The 15,096-nt window shown below is 42.5% G+C and overlaps 1 protein-coding gene across 1 annotated transcript in view; it reads right to left on the reverse strand.

Annotated features, from left to right (window-relative positions):
• Nucleotides 1-15,096, reverse strand: part of ndufaf2 (NADH:ubiquinone oxidoreductase complex assembly factor 2) — a 188,238-nt gene that overhangs the window by 73,678 nt on the left and 99,464 nt on the right. Inside the window, exon 2 of the mRNA XM_041195856.1 lies at nt 2,559-2,648. Within this exon, the coding sequence (XP_041051790.1) occupies nt 2,559-2,648 (90 nt within the window). The remainder of the gene's footprint in view (nt 1-2,558; nt 2,649-15,096) is intronic.

The following is a 15,096-nucleotide window of genomic DNA, read 5'->3' on the forward strand; positions in this document are numbered from 1 at the left end:
ACAGGGTCAGTACTGTTGGCAGCAACATTGGGAGACTTTAAAAAGAGTCATGAGGCCGTGACTGGATAGTCATCCATGAGGGGAAGAAAGGGCAGAAAAGCTATTTTTCTGACAAGTGTGTATATAAAGGAGACCATGCACCAGAGCTCAGTTTAAAATGTAGGCTGTTAAATCATTGCAGTTTGTACTTATCCATGTGGAAATGTAGGCTTTTTGAACTTAGAAGTTAGAAACAGGGCACCTCAAGACAACAAAGTCATTCTATATGCAATGTAGGAGAAGATTATGAAGACTGTTGTTTCATTTCGCATTTTTTCAAAAGCACAAATGGTCTACATTCTCCTTAGTCATGCAAAAATGTCATAAAAACTAATAAATAACAGAGCAGATAGCTTGGGTAAGTTACATATAAAAGAAGAGGCTTCTAAAACAGACGATTATTATTGAAGAGTTCTATTGGACATTCTAGTCTCACCTCAGCCCAAATGATGCTGGCAGCCTTCATCTAACTATTTACAGATTCCAAAATTTGTGATACCAGTCGAGGGCTATGATCCTCAGAAACAGCGCTACAGGATAATTAGAATTACTAATGAAATGAAGGAAGATAGATGCTGGTTGCCCATTGTCATTCTGGAAATCAAAAGAAAAGCCTTGAGGTCAAATTTGTTACCTCAACTTAATTATGCTTCTATGATCCTTCAGTTTGAGATTCTGCTCCATTGGGCCAAGAAAATCAAGCAAATTTATTAGACCCCTAGAGGGATTGTAAATCCTCACATGTACGTCTGGCTGAGTTACAGAGACTGTTAAACGAAGAGAGGATGGATGGGATTGCAAACCTGTGACTTTGTGATCTGGCATTCCAGTATATTTTGCTGTGCAGCTGACTGTCAATTGGGAGTCTGGCTTGAGTAGCCCAAGAGAAAGGGGAATCCCCACAGCAAACTATGCTTTATAGCTTCTACTACTTGCTTACCAAGAGGATAAGGCAAAAAATCTCAAAATAAATCAGGTAGATGCCTAGGATGAGTGAGGAGATGTGTTAAAATATATCCAAATCTATTGAAGGCTGGCCACAGAACAATTTAGGTATTATAAATAGTTTTAAACAGTCCCAATTATGAACTGAAAAAATAAACCAATAAAGTTCTGATCTTCACTGGGTAGTTGAAAAACTTCCTAATTTCAGTTTTCAAACAATGTTTGAAAAGCAAGGAAAGCTTGGATGGGGGAGTTGGGATTTGAAGATACTAAAAGAAACATAAATGTTCTCTGTTAAAGATATAAAGCTAAAAATTGGAATGGAGTCAATGGGAAAAGATACACACTACACATATTGTCTTCTAGAAGGTTAACAACTTATCCAGACAACATATATAGGCCTTTTTCTGGACCACATTATTTGCTCAAATGAACGTACAGGACTTGTTTACTCGGCTAATCTAAATGTTTGAAAAAACATCATACATCATTACTCTTTCTCTCATGCCCTTCAATCACTTATCTATCCATTTTCTCTTAGATTTACCAAGTGTGTTCACCTCCACAGCCTCCCTGGCAGTCTGATTCATAGTTTGTAAAACAGTTAAGACCAAACATTTATCATCACCCTGTCTACTGAGCTCGAGTCAGTTTCCTCTTATTGTAGAGTTTGTGCTTATTATTCAGGTTTAATTTATCCATGCCCTATAGAGTCCTGAATACCTCAATAAAATAGTCTCCAAGCCTTCTTTGCTCCAGTTTCCATAGCTTTTTCCTTACAACTAATTCCAGGTGTTAGTTGCTGCTCAACATATCTCCACCAATGCCATGATGGCCTCAAACAGTACAGTGACCAGAATTGCGTAAGTATTTCAGGTAGGGTAGGATCATTGCTTTGTATGAGCTCTTTATAATTATTAATTTGCTCAAACTTAAGCGAAAATCATACTCCAATACCAATGAGCAAGCGACAAATGTTTGACAATGCGTTACACCTTGAAGAAATCAAGTAAAAGCCACTGCAGAATTCTTCAGTATTCCTTCAGGAAAGCACAATATATTGGGAATGTACAATATATGTGTGGAGGAAATTAGCATACAACACAGTGTGGCACAGTCCCAAGAATTTAAGGTCATAGACATGAGTAATTAGGGCAATGCACAAGTAATGTATTCGTTCTTTAAAACACCTCTATTGTGATTTTGCAGGTGTTAATCATTATATATGTGTATTTCATTATAATTTTTGCTGATTCGGACCAGCTATCCTCACTTGTTCCGGTTGGAGGTACTCTGTTGACTGATGAACATATGTTTAAAGTAAAGGAGGACGGTGGGTAAGTATTAATAAGACTATCTTCCTGTTTTTAATTTAAGAAATATTTCCAGCTACAAAGCTTTTCCATTTCATACAGCAATATGGAGCAGAAATAGGGCAAGTAACTTGTTTATGGTTGGCATAAACTAGAAAAGAATGCTTAAACAAACCCCACAAGTTCACAATTAACTGTTGACTAGAACACAAGCTGCTATGAAACATTCTAAGCTTACATGTTGAAAAGGCATATTCTTACCTTCCCATTCAGAAGGAATGTCTCCAATTTCATAATCAATTTCTTTTGGATTGACCGCTTCAATTATTCTTTTTGAACGAATAGTCTGTCCTAGAACCAAGAACAAATGATTACCTAACATCCAATACTGGAGAGGAGAAATTTCCTTCAAGTAAATATTGGAAGACAAAAACCCTGGTTTTCTGTTTCCTTTCCAAACTCCATTATCTAGGTACTGACCTCCATCCCTCTCCCTGGCAACAGTCAGAGATTAAGCCAGTTTGTTTGCAGTCTTGGTGTCATACCTGACCTTGAGATGAGCTTCTGACCTCACATTCACACCATCACGAAGATTGCCTATTTCCATCTCTGTAGTATCACCTGACTTCGCCCATATCTCAGATCATCTGCAGCTGAAACCCTCAAGCATGCCTTTGTTACTTCTTGACTTGAATTTCCAAAACTGGCTAGTTTTCTACATTCTACCCTCAATATACTTGCAAGCACCCAAAACTCAGCTGCATGTGTCTACTCACACCAACTCCCATTTACCTATCACCTCCGTGCTCGCTGACCTACACTGGCTCCTACTCAAGCAGCATATTTAGAACAGATTTTAAATTCTCATCCTTATTTTTTAAATCCCTCCATAATATTGCCTCTCTCTCTGTAATCTCTTCCAGCCCCGCAACCCTTCAAAGTATCTAAGCTCTCTTAACTTTAGCCCCTGGAGCACTCAGATTTTAATCACTCTACCATTGGTGCTGTGCCTTCAGTTACCTAGACCCTAAGCTCTGGAATACCTCCCCACTACAGCTCTCCTTCTTTGGCCAAGCTTTTGGCTACCTGACCTAATCTCCTTATGTGGCTCTGTGTTATATTTTGTTTTTAATCATGCTCCTGTGAAGAATCTTGCGATATTTTATTACGTTCAAGCCATTATATAAACCTAAGTTGTTGTTGTAAGTGCTAATACCTCGAAAAGCTAAATTAAGCTATTACTCTCCCAAACCCCACACTCACCCCACCACTACAATATTCCCACTGTAATGCATGGTACAAATCCAAAAGCAAAGCTCTATTACCATTCAATGCAAACACATTTATTAATACAATAATATAACTCATTGTAGTGTTGATCACTGACAGGTTTGGACCTATAGTGTAGCTTTGATGTTTTCAGCAGTTCTGCTGCAGCTTAAATACAAAAGCAAATGGCCCAACAATGAAATACAGATATCTACTGAAATATATCATGTGACTAACTTGAGGCAAAAAAATATTATAAATCATACTGAAACTAAAAGATACAGGTCTCAAACACATTTTAATACAGTTTGTCAATCACAAAAGTTGCTTAAGATACAAGAAACTTCCTGTTATTTCCTCCCTCAAATCTCCTATTCCCAGTTATTTAAATTATAAGATGTTTGTTTTTTTTGCTCTATGTCCCATTAGGAATTTGACATGTTTGCTTAAAATGTTTATTTGTTTATCTTGCCTTTGGTTGGATTCATTAAGATGGGTTGAAGGGCATTCTCATCATAAATATCTTATGATCTTGCTCCATTTTCAAAAACTTTCCTCGGCTATTTAGATAATTACAAAAGCTATTTATTTTCTTTACTTTTGAGGATAAACTTATATTTCTTACTGTAACTGTCACTGGTGTACCGGTGTCTTTGTAGGTGCTTGTGCACTGTATCGTCTCCAATAAGGTTATCAACCTGAAACCTCAATTCTCTTTCCACAGATGCTGCTTGACCTGAGTATTTTCAGCATCTTCTGTTTTTAGGTAATTCTTCATAGTCTGTGCTTGGCTGACTGATATAAGGTTCAGCATTCTAGGTTAAATTGAAGCATCTCAAATATCCCACCTCTGATTCCGCTGTAATATTAGTCTCCCCCTCAGCATTTATATTTAATGCCATAAACCATATAAAAAGCTGAAAGATATAAAATCTTCTTTTTTGCTCTCTAGACCCACAGCTGTTATATTTAAATGTTTTTGTCTGATCAACTGCAGTTCCCTCTGGTGAAAACTGCTACTCACATAAGCAACCCACAGGCACAAACAGTTGTCAAAAGCAGCTGGAAATTCTCAGTATCCAGGTCCAGGTGAAATTTCTAATTCAACTGTCAGGCTACACCCAAAAGAACAAGCATATCTCAGAAAAGCTTCTTGCAGCCATTAGTAACTAATTAGATTGGTAAATCCTTGGAAGAAAAGTTGTGGATGAAATTTGTGTAAGGATCTTGCTGAGTAAACTGATGGGCCTAAATAAAAACAAACAACTGCGGATGCTGGAAATCCAAAACAAAAACAGAATTACCTGGAAAAACTCAGCAGGTCTGGCAGCATCAATGCGGTCTCCTCTACATTGGAGAGACCAAACGTAAACTGTGTGACCACTTTGCAGAAAATCTGCGGTCTGTCCGCAAGAATGACCCAAACCTCCCTGTCGCTTGCCATTTTAACACTCCACCCTGCTCTCTTGCCCACATTTCTGTCCTTGGCCTGCTGCATTGTTCCAGTGAAGCCCAATGCAAACTGGAGGAACAGCACCTCATCTTCCGACTAGGCACTTTACAGCCTTCCAGACTGAATATTGAATTCAACAACTTTAGGTTTTGAACTCCCTCCTCCATCCCCACCCCCTTTCTGTTTCTTCCCCCTTCCTTTTGTTTTTTCCAATAATTCATATAGATTTTTCTTTCCCCACCTATTTCCATTATTTTTAAATCTTTTATGCTTCCCCCACCCCCACTAGAGCTATACCTTGAGTGTCCTACCATCCATTCTTAATTAGCACATTCGTTTAGATAATATCACCAACTTCAACACCTCTGTGTTCTTTTGTTTTTTTGTCTGTGACATCTTTTGATTATCTGCTCCTATCACTGTTTGCTCTCGTCCCTACAACCACACCCCCCCTCCACTTCTCTCCCCCCACCCAACACCACCCCCCACCCACCCTCCTTAAACCAGCTTATATTTCACCCCTCTCCTTGGATTCACCTAGTTCTGTTGAAGGGTCATGAGGACTCTAAATGTCAACTCTTTTCTTCTCCACCGATGCTGCCAGACCTGCTGAGTTTTTCCAGGTAATTCTGTTTTTGAAACTGATGGGCCTGTTTTGTGGTACATATTAGGTTGGTGAATGGTATCTTTGCAGAGGGGGAAATCAAGAGATTTGACTGGTTGATTTTTTGCTGGCTTTCTGGTTCTCTTTGGTAATTTTCAAAACATCTTCTAATTTTTTTTTCATTTAGGCAACTGGCTGCTTAATGGCAATAACAGATAAATGGTTATTTAAGCCAAACACATTTTTTTTACCCTGTAGTAGTGACATTTTATAGGCTTGATGCTCTGGCACGTCATTTGAAAAGGTGAGATGTATAAGGTGACTTTTAACTATATGGATTGGAATCACAGAATGGTTACAGCACAGGAGGCCATTCGGCCTGTCATGTCTGCTGGCTCTCTGAAAGGGCAGTTCACCTAGTGCCACTCCCCAGCCTTCTCCCTGTAGCCCTGCACATTCTTCCTTTTCAAATAATAACCCAATTCCCTCCTGAATGCCTTGATTAACCCTGCCTCCGCCACACTTTGAGGCAGTGCATTCCAGATCCTAACCACTCATGGCATGAAAAAGTTTTCCCTCATGTCTCTATTGCCTGTTTTCACAATTACCATAGTGTGTAAAATGTTTATATCTAATATGTAATTGATTTGTGCCAAAGTTTTCCCGCAAAATTATGGATAGAAGTTACAACACATAAATAGGCCAACTGGCCCAACCAGTAAATGCTAATATTTGTCCTCAACATGAGCAAATTGTTCGAATCACATTTACTGACCTTGTTCCCATATCTAGCATAGGCATGATGGACCAAATAGCTTCCTTCTGTGGGGTATAGTTTTATGGGAAGTTGCCAATATGCCAAGTTCTAATTGATAGCATATATAATAAGAAATAGGAGCAGGAGTAGATCATTTGGCCCCTCGAGCCTGCTCTGTCATTAAATAAGATCATGGATGATCTGTGGCCTTAACTCCACTTATTTGTCTGCCCCCCCATTACCTTTAACTCCCTTGTAGATCAAAAATCTGTGCAACCCAGCCTTGAATATATTAAATTACTATTTTATTTGTGAGATTACTCAGTACAGAAATTTCCAGTATTGAAATGCAGATTACTTCACAACAAACCTAAACAACGATATTACAAATCATTAATCTCCTCATTTAAACACAGTCATGTACTGCCAAGGAGTACTTGGCATGAATGCGAGTCTGCATCGACAGTCACATGCAGTACAAATTTAGCAAAAACAGTTAAAAAAAATTCCAGATTAAACAAACAGTTTACAGGCAAACTCTAAAAAGTGATGAACACCAGGAAAGAATTGAAATCCCACTTTCATCTCAGAGTTTAGGTGGTTGCAGAACCTTGTCTTGAACTCTCAATTTAGGACATGATCTGAACATTTTGGTTAAGTTCCTACTTTCAAATTAATCACAGTAATACTTACCAAATAGCTAATACAAGTTTCAATCACAAATGTTTTCGGTCCCAACCACAATGTAACTCAATCTTATCTTCGTATGGCATTATTGGCACTGATGACAGCACAATGTACACATCAGATGGACTTAATGTTGCGATGGGGGTTTTGGCCAATGGCTGGAGAACCAATTAACATCAGGCTTCAATTAACATCCAGGCTGTACTCGAGTCTTCTTGCCCAGGACTGAACCGGACAGAAACAGGAAGGTAGCACGGTCTGTAATCTGCACCTGTAAGTGCCCACCTGCTTTCAAACTTGCTGCTGGTGGGGCAGGTCCACTAAATTCCACCCAATGTTTCTCTTTAGGCTCTCTCTCTCCCCCATTTCACCATCAAAAACTGCATCTCCCACTTGCAATTATCTTCCCTGCAGAGTGGTAGAAAGATGGTGGGCTAATCAGCTCCGGGTCTGCGCCGACGACCATACACTCTTGAAACACAACTGATGCTGGCTGTGTCTCGGCAGGAATATTCTGAACTGCCTCATGCAGTTTGTCATGTCCTTAGAAGCATGCTTAATGTTGGAAGGCTGGGGCCGCCACTCTAAAATATGTTAGCAGCAGGCTCCTAGATTGCATTTCCTAACCTTCCACTGCAGTCTTGAGCAGGAGCTCCAGTCATCTGAAAGCAGGCATGATGGCAGCTATCTGATCCCACAAGGCCTCAGTAAGAGACAAAAATATGATTCACTGCACCTTCCAGGTACACAAAGCATCATGAGCAGAAGCATGAGCTTCTATCAAGGTGGAAGCCCTGGTTTCACTCACAATATTCCTTGCTGCGTGGCCCAATGCCTCGTTACCTGCGGCACTAGTTCTTCTATTCCAACATCCTCTTCGCCACGTCGGTGCTGAAGAATATAGTAGACCTGGACACAACAGCCACAAGGAGCTCCAGGTATCTACTAATGGATCCGAGAGTCCTCATTCCCTTCCAATCAATAAGACACCAGCAGGTGTCTCTTCAGGCCGCTAACCATCAAAACATAATCCACTTACTCTAATTCATGTCTACTGCTTAACCGGTCTCTCTCGAGAGGCAGTGTTGTACTTCATATCCTTAGAATCCCACTGGCTCTTTGCAACCAGTTAATGATGCTGGAAATTGCAGCTGACCTGCGAGATCTGCCATTGCTGAATCCCCCAATGGGGGTTACCATTGACCAGAAACTGAACTCGACTAGCCATATAAATACTGTGGCTACAAGAGCAGGTCAGGGGCTCAGAATCCTACAGCAAGGAACTCACCTCCTGACTACCCAAAGCCTCTCCACCATCTACAAGGCACAAGTCAGGAGTGTGATGGAATATCCTCTGCTTGCCTGGATGAGTGCAGTTCCAACAACACTCAAGAAGCTCTACACCATCCAGGACAAAGTAGCCTGCTTGATTGGCACCCCACCCTCAAACATTCACTTCCTCCACCATCGACGCACAGTGGCAGCAGTGTGTACCATCTACAAGATGCATTGCAGGAATTCACCAAGGCTCCTTCGACAACATCTTACAAACCCATTACCACTACCATCTAGAAGGACAAAGGCAGCAACTTGAAGTTCCCCTCCAAGTCACTCACCATCACGACTTGGAAATATATCGCTGTTCCTTCACTGTTGCTGGGTCAAAAACCTGGCACTCCCTTCCTAACAGCGCTGTGGGTGTACCTCCATCACATGGACTGCAGTGGTTCAAGAAGGCAGCTCACCACCACCTTCTCAAGAGCAACTAGGGATGAGCAATAAATGCTGGACTAGCTAGCAAAGCCCACATCCTGTGAATGAATAAAAAAAATGCACTGCAGCAACTCATCAAGCCTCCTTAGTCAGTGCTTTTCAAACACATGACCATTAGCATCTAGAAAGACAAGAGCAGCAGAAAATTGGGACCACCACCACCTGGAAGCTTCCCCTCCAAGCCACTCACCACCCTGACTTGGAAATATATCGCAGTTCCTTGACTGTCACTGGGTCAAAATCCTGGAACTCCCTCCCTAACAGCATTGTGGATGTACCTACACCATATGGACTGCAGCGGTTCAAGAAGGCAGCTCACCATCACCTTCTCAAGGGCAATTAGGGATGGTCAATAAATGCTGGTCTAGCCAGTGATGCGCCCATCCCATGAACGAAGAAAAAAAAACTTCTTGCAGTCCCTGGTGGAAGGTGTCTGTGCTACTCCCCTGTTGAGGGCAGCTGAGTGATTCTGACTCAGTTTGGCATTGGCCTGAAGACAGGGAGGGAGGGCGCACTGCCAGGAAAGAAGCAAGGTGTGCACCTCCGGCTTTCCATTGCTCCTTTATGTACCTGCTCAACAAGGTCAAGGTGCCTGAAAAATTCAGGTTCTGTTTTCTCCAGTATTAGCCCTCCACCCATCGCAAGGTGGAATGATGTAATTGAATGCCACACAAAATTCCACTGCTTGATTTTGTTTCTTATGAATCAGAAAGACATCAATTTTCAATCCCCATCCCTCGCCACCTCTCTCCACCAAAAGAAAGATCCAGTTTGAACCCTAATTTTGGCTTTTTCCTTCTCTACATGCCAATTTACATGGCCCCTCCATGAACTAGTGGTTGAAGTTTCACTGGTGTGTTTTTTTCCCTCCACACGTGTTATAACACAATCTTAAAATATTCCTCCTACAAACACACTTTGTTATAAAGGTTACAAAATTGATGCTTTGTTCAGGCACTGATTTGTCTTGACTCGGGTTATAGGGATGTCCTAAAGGATCCATTGTAATGCGACACAATTATGTTCGAACAGCTAATGCTTGAATTGTGAACTCAGCATGTGCCCCTTTAGGTGGTGTAGCAGAATGTTGCTGCATTAAACAATATACATTGTCGTTCATTAGTGCTATTTTATTTATTTTAGATCTTCCCAATATATTTTATAAGGCACTATGCACCATTTTGCTCTTTATGCAAAGTAATTTTGTTAAAAGTTTAAATGAGAACTCAGGAAGATAGTGTTACTGTGGCAAGAGTTCAATCTCGAGCAGGTTCTCTGTTAGAATAGGGAACAAAAGACAGTGAACCAGTTCATTATCATGAGGATTATTCTAGCACAGAACCTGCTGGAGACTGCACTATAGCTGCTAATAGAAGGATCCTTCAAATTTTGCTTCAGAATCTGTGGAGAGGCCCTGACTGAGTTGTTCAACCCTGATGACCAGCCAATTGCAACAGGTGAATAACACATTCTACAGATTACAGAAAGCAGTCTATCCAATCTACAACCAAGACAGTGTATTTTGTTAAGGAGATCATTTTTGTATGTAAGCTACCTATGGATACCAGTTCTTCCTCTTGGTAGATAACATCACCATAAATTTTAAACAATGTACTTTAGATTGCTGACTATGAAATACTTCAAGAACCATCTCTGAAATTCGCTGGGGTTTACCATTTGTTGAAGCGCCACATTTCACAATGTCAATTTAGTCTTAGTTTTGTAGTGTGACCCAAGTGCATTAGGAATTGGGATTTAGACTGCATCAAACCCATTTCATTAATGAGAAGAAAAGAGTTGATGTTTCGAGTCCTCATGACCCTTCGACAGAACTTGAGTTCGAGTCCAAGAAAGAGTTGAAATATAAGCTGGTTTAAGGTGCGTGGGGGGGCGGAGAGAGAGAGAGAGAGAGAAGTGGAGGGGGTGGTGTGGTTGTAGGGACAAACAAGCAGTGATAGAAGCAGATTATCAAAAGATGTCAACAACAATAGAACAAAAGAACACATAGATGTTAAAGTTGGTGATATTATCTAAATGAATGTGCTAATTAAGAATGGATGGTAGGGCACTCAAGGTATAGCTCTAGTGGGGGTGGGGAGAGCATAAAAGATTTTAAGATATTTAAAAATAATGGAAATAGGTGGGAAAAGAAAAATCTATATAATTTATTGGAAAAAAAAGGAAGGGGGAAACAGAAAGGGGGTGGGGATGGGGGAGGGAGCTCACGACCTAAAGTTGTTGAATTCAATATTCAGTCCGGAAGGCTGTAAAGTGCCTAGTCGGAAGATGAGGTGTTGTTCCTCCAGTTTGCGTTGGGCTTCACTGGAACAATGCAGCAAGCCAAGGACAGACATGTGGGCAAGAGAGCAGGGTGGAGTGTTAAAATGGCAAGCGACAGGGAGGTTTGGGTCATTCTTGCGGACAGACCGCAGGTGTTCTGCAAAGCGGTCGCCCAGTTTACGTTTGGTCTCTCCAATGTAGAGGAGACCACATTGGGAGCAATGAATGCAGTAGACTAAGTTGGGGGAAATGCAAGTGAAATGCTGCTTCACTTGAAAGGAGTGTTTGGGCCCTTGGACGGTGAGGAGAGAGGAAGTGAAGGGGCAGGTGTTGCATCTTTTGCGTGGGCATGGGGTGGTGCCATAGGAGGGGGTTGAGGAGTAGGGGGCGATGGAGGAGTGGACCAGGGTGTCCCGGAGGGAGCGATCCCTACGGAATGCCGATAGGGCGATAGGGGGGGTGAAGGGAAGATGTGTTTGGTGGTGGCATCATGCTGGAGTTGGCGGAAATGGCGGAGGATGATCCTTTGAATGCGGAGGCTGGTGGGGTGATAAGTGAGGAAAAGGGGGACCCTATCATGTTTCTGGGAGGGAGGAGAAGGCGTGAGGGCGGATGCGCGGGAGATGTTCCGGACACGGTTGAGTGCCCTGTGGACGACCGTGGGTGGAAAACCTCGGTTAAGGAAGAAGGAGGACATGTCAGAGGAGCTGTTTTTGAAGGTGGCATCATCGGAACAGATGCGACGGAGGTGAAGGAACTGAGAGAATGGGATGGAGTCCTTACAGGAAGCGGGGTGTGAGGAGCTGTAGTCGAGGTAGCTGTGGGAGTCGGTGGGTTTGTAATGGATATTGGTGGACAGTCTATCACCAGAGATTGAGACAGAGAGGTCAAGGAAGGGAAGAGAAGTGTCAGAGATAGACCACGTGAAAATGATGGAGGGGTGGAGATTGGAAGCAAAATTAATAAATTTTTCCAAGTCCCGACGAGAGCATGAAGCAGCACCGAAGTAATCATCGATGTACCGGAGAAAGAGTTGTGGAAGGGGGCTGGAGTAGGACTGGAACAAGGAATGTTCCACATACCCCATAAAGAGACAGGCATAGCTGGGGCCCATGCGGGTACCCATAGCCACACCTTTTATTTGGAGGAAGTGAGAGGAGTTGAAGGAGAAATTGTTCAGCGTGAGAACATGTTCAGCCAGACGGAGGAGAGTAGTGGTGGATGGGGATTGTTCGGGCCTCTGTTCGAGGAAGAAGCTAAGGGCCCTCAGACCATCCTGGTGGGGGATGGAGGTGTAGAGGGATTGGACGTCCATGGTGAAGAGGAAGCGGTTGGGGCCAGGGAACTGGAAATTGTTGATGTGACGTAAGGTGTCAGAGGAATCACAGATGTAGGTGGGAAGGGACTGGACAAGGGGAGAGAGAAGGGAGTCAAGATAACGAGAAATGAGTTCTGTGGGGCAGGAGCAAGCTGAGATGATCGGTCTACCGGGGCAGTTCTGTTTGTGGATTTTGGGTAGGAGATAGAAGCGGGCCGTCCGAGGTTGGGCGACTATCAGGTTGGAAGCTGTGGGAGGAAGATCCCCAGAGGAGATGAGGTCAGTGACAGTCCTGGAAACAATGGCTTGATGTTCAGTGGTGGGGTCATGGTCCAGGGAGAGGTAGGAGGAAGTGTCTGCGAGTTCTTCCTTAACCGATGTTTTCCACCCACGGTCGTTGACAGGGCCCTCAACCGTGTCCAGCCCATCTCCCACGCATCCGCCCTCACACCTTCTCCTCCCTCCCAGAAACATGATAGGGTCCCCCTTGTCCTCACTTATCACCCCACCAGCCTCCGCATTCAAAGGATCATCCTCCGCCATTTCCGCCAACTCCAGCATGATGCCACCACCAAACACATCTTCCCTTCACCCCCCCTATCGGCATTCCGTAGGGATCGCTCCCTCCGGGACACCCTGGTCCACTCCTCCATCGCCCCCTACTCCTCAACCCCCTCCTATGGCACCACTCCATGCCCACGCAAAAGATGCAACACCTGCCCCTTCACTTCCTCTCTCCTCACCGTCCAAGGGCCCAAACACTCCTTTCAAGTGAAGCAGCATTTCACTTGCATTTCCCCCAACTTAGTCTATTGCATTCGTTGCTCCCAATGTGGTCTTCTCTACATTGGAGAGACCAAACGTAAACTGGGTGACCGCTTTGCAGAACACCTGCGGTCTGTCCGCAAGAATGACCCAAACCTCCCTGTCGCTTGCCATTTTAACACTCCACCCTGCTCTCTTGCCCACATGTCTGTCCTTGGCTTGCTGCATTGTTCCAGTGAAGCCCAACGCAAACTGGAGGAACAACACCTCATCTTCCGACTAGGCACTTTACAGCCTTCCGGACTGAATATTGAATTCAACAACTTTAGGTCATGAGCTCCCTCCCCCATCCCCACCCCCTTTCTGTTTCCCCCTTCCTTTTTTTTCCAATAAATTATATAGATTTTTCTTTTCCCACCTATTTCCATTATTTTTAAATATCTTAAAATCTTTTATGCTCTCCCCACCCCCACTAGAGCTATACCTTGAGTGCCCTACCATCCATTCTTAATTAGCACATTCATTTAGATAATATCACCAACTTTAACATCTATGTGTTCTTTTGTTCTATTGTTGTTGACATCTTTTGATAATCTGCTTCTATCACTGCTTGTTTGTCCCTACAACCACACCACCCCCTCCACTTCTCTCTCTCTCTCTCTCCGCCCCCCCCACGCACCTTAAACCAGCTTATATTTCAACTCTTTCTTGGACTCGAACTCAAGTTCTGTCGAAGGGTCATGAGGACTTGAAACGTCAACTCTTTTCTTCTCCGCCGATTCTGCCACACCTGCTGAGTTTTTCCAGGTAATTCTGTTTTTGTTTTGGATTTCCAGCATCCGCAGTTTTTTTGTTTTTATAACCATTTCATTAAGGATTCCTTCAATCATCAGGAAAGGAATCTTTCAATGTCAGTTTTACTTGATCTGAACAGAATTTCCATGCAAAAAGCCAATGTGTTAACATATAGTGCTATCAAGTCCTCAGAAGAGGATCAAAAAAGTTTGCAATCTATTGTTATGATTTGTAACCTGGCATTTATAAAGCAAAAGTGAAAGCAGAGGACACGGCCTCCACTTGAATAGGGGTAAATTCAAAGCCCCTCTTTGGAAATACTGCTTTAGCAAGTGGTCAATTATGGAAAATACTCCCTATGGAGACAATGGAAGCAGTTGGTATTGATTCATTCAAATTCAAATTTCATTTTTTCCAGAAAATAACATTTTGGGACATAGAATAGGATATGTGCAGTATTTTCCTTGGGATGAGAAAGGTGACTTTGGCTCCATCACTAAGGTTTTCCTTTGAAACGATAGAGATCGATTGAAACGATTAGCCAACAACTCCATCATCATTGTACCCAGAAACTATCAGAATAGTAGAAAGCAAACCGGATGGATCTTAGTCTTACCTCACTTAGTAATTCCTAGTTTACTAAATCACACAACTTACTTCAATTTGATCAGTGCCCAGAAATTCATCATTCTGTAAACCATTTTCTTCATGTTGCCAGCTGTCACAATGTTCCAAATGAAAATCTATTCTGTGATTCCATTTTTCACTTTAAGATGCGGCAATTTGATCAGAAAACTAATGAGCAATACTGACAACTGGTGAGAAAGCTAAAGGCCAGACAATCCAAGCTAAAGGAAGAGAGGGTAAATACAATCTCGAAATGTTGTAATATAAATTTGGCTCAAAGCTTGTTTTAATAGCTTCCACACTTTTTCTTTTGTGTACCTGTAGGAGTGGATACACAGGAAAAACAGTGAGACAAATTTAGAGAGAAAATGTATACATTTTGCAAAGGAGACCAAACACAACCAGAGAACACTTCAAACCTGCCATCAATTTCAGGCCTTTTGATTGACATGAACTGGTAATGCAATTGTT

This window comes from Carcharodon carcharias, chromosome 1 (assembly GCF_017639515.1).
Source record: "Carcharodon carcharias isolate sCarCar2 chromosome 1, sCarCar2.pri, whole genome shotgun sequence".
NCBI lineage: Eukaryota > Metazoa > Chordata > Chondrichthyes > Lamniformes > Lamnidae > Carcharodon > Carcharodon carcharias.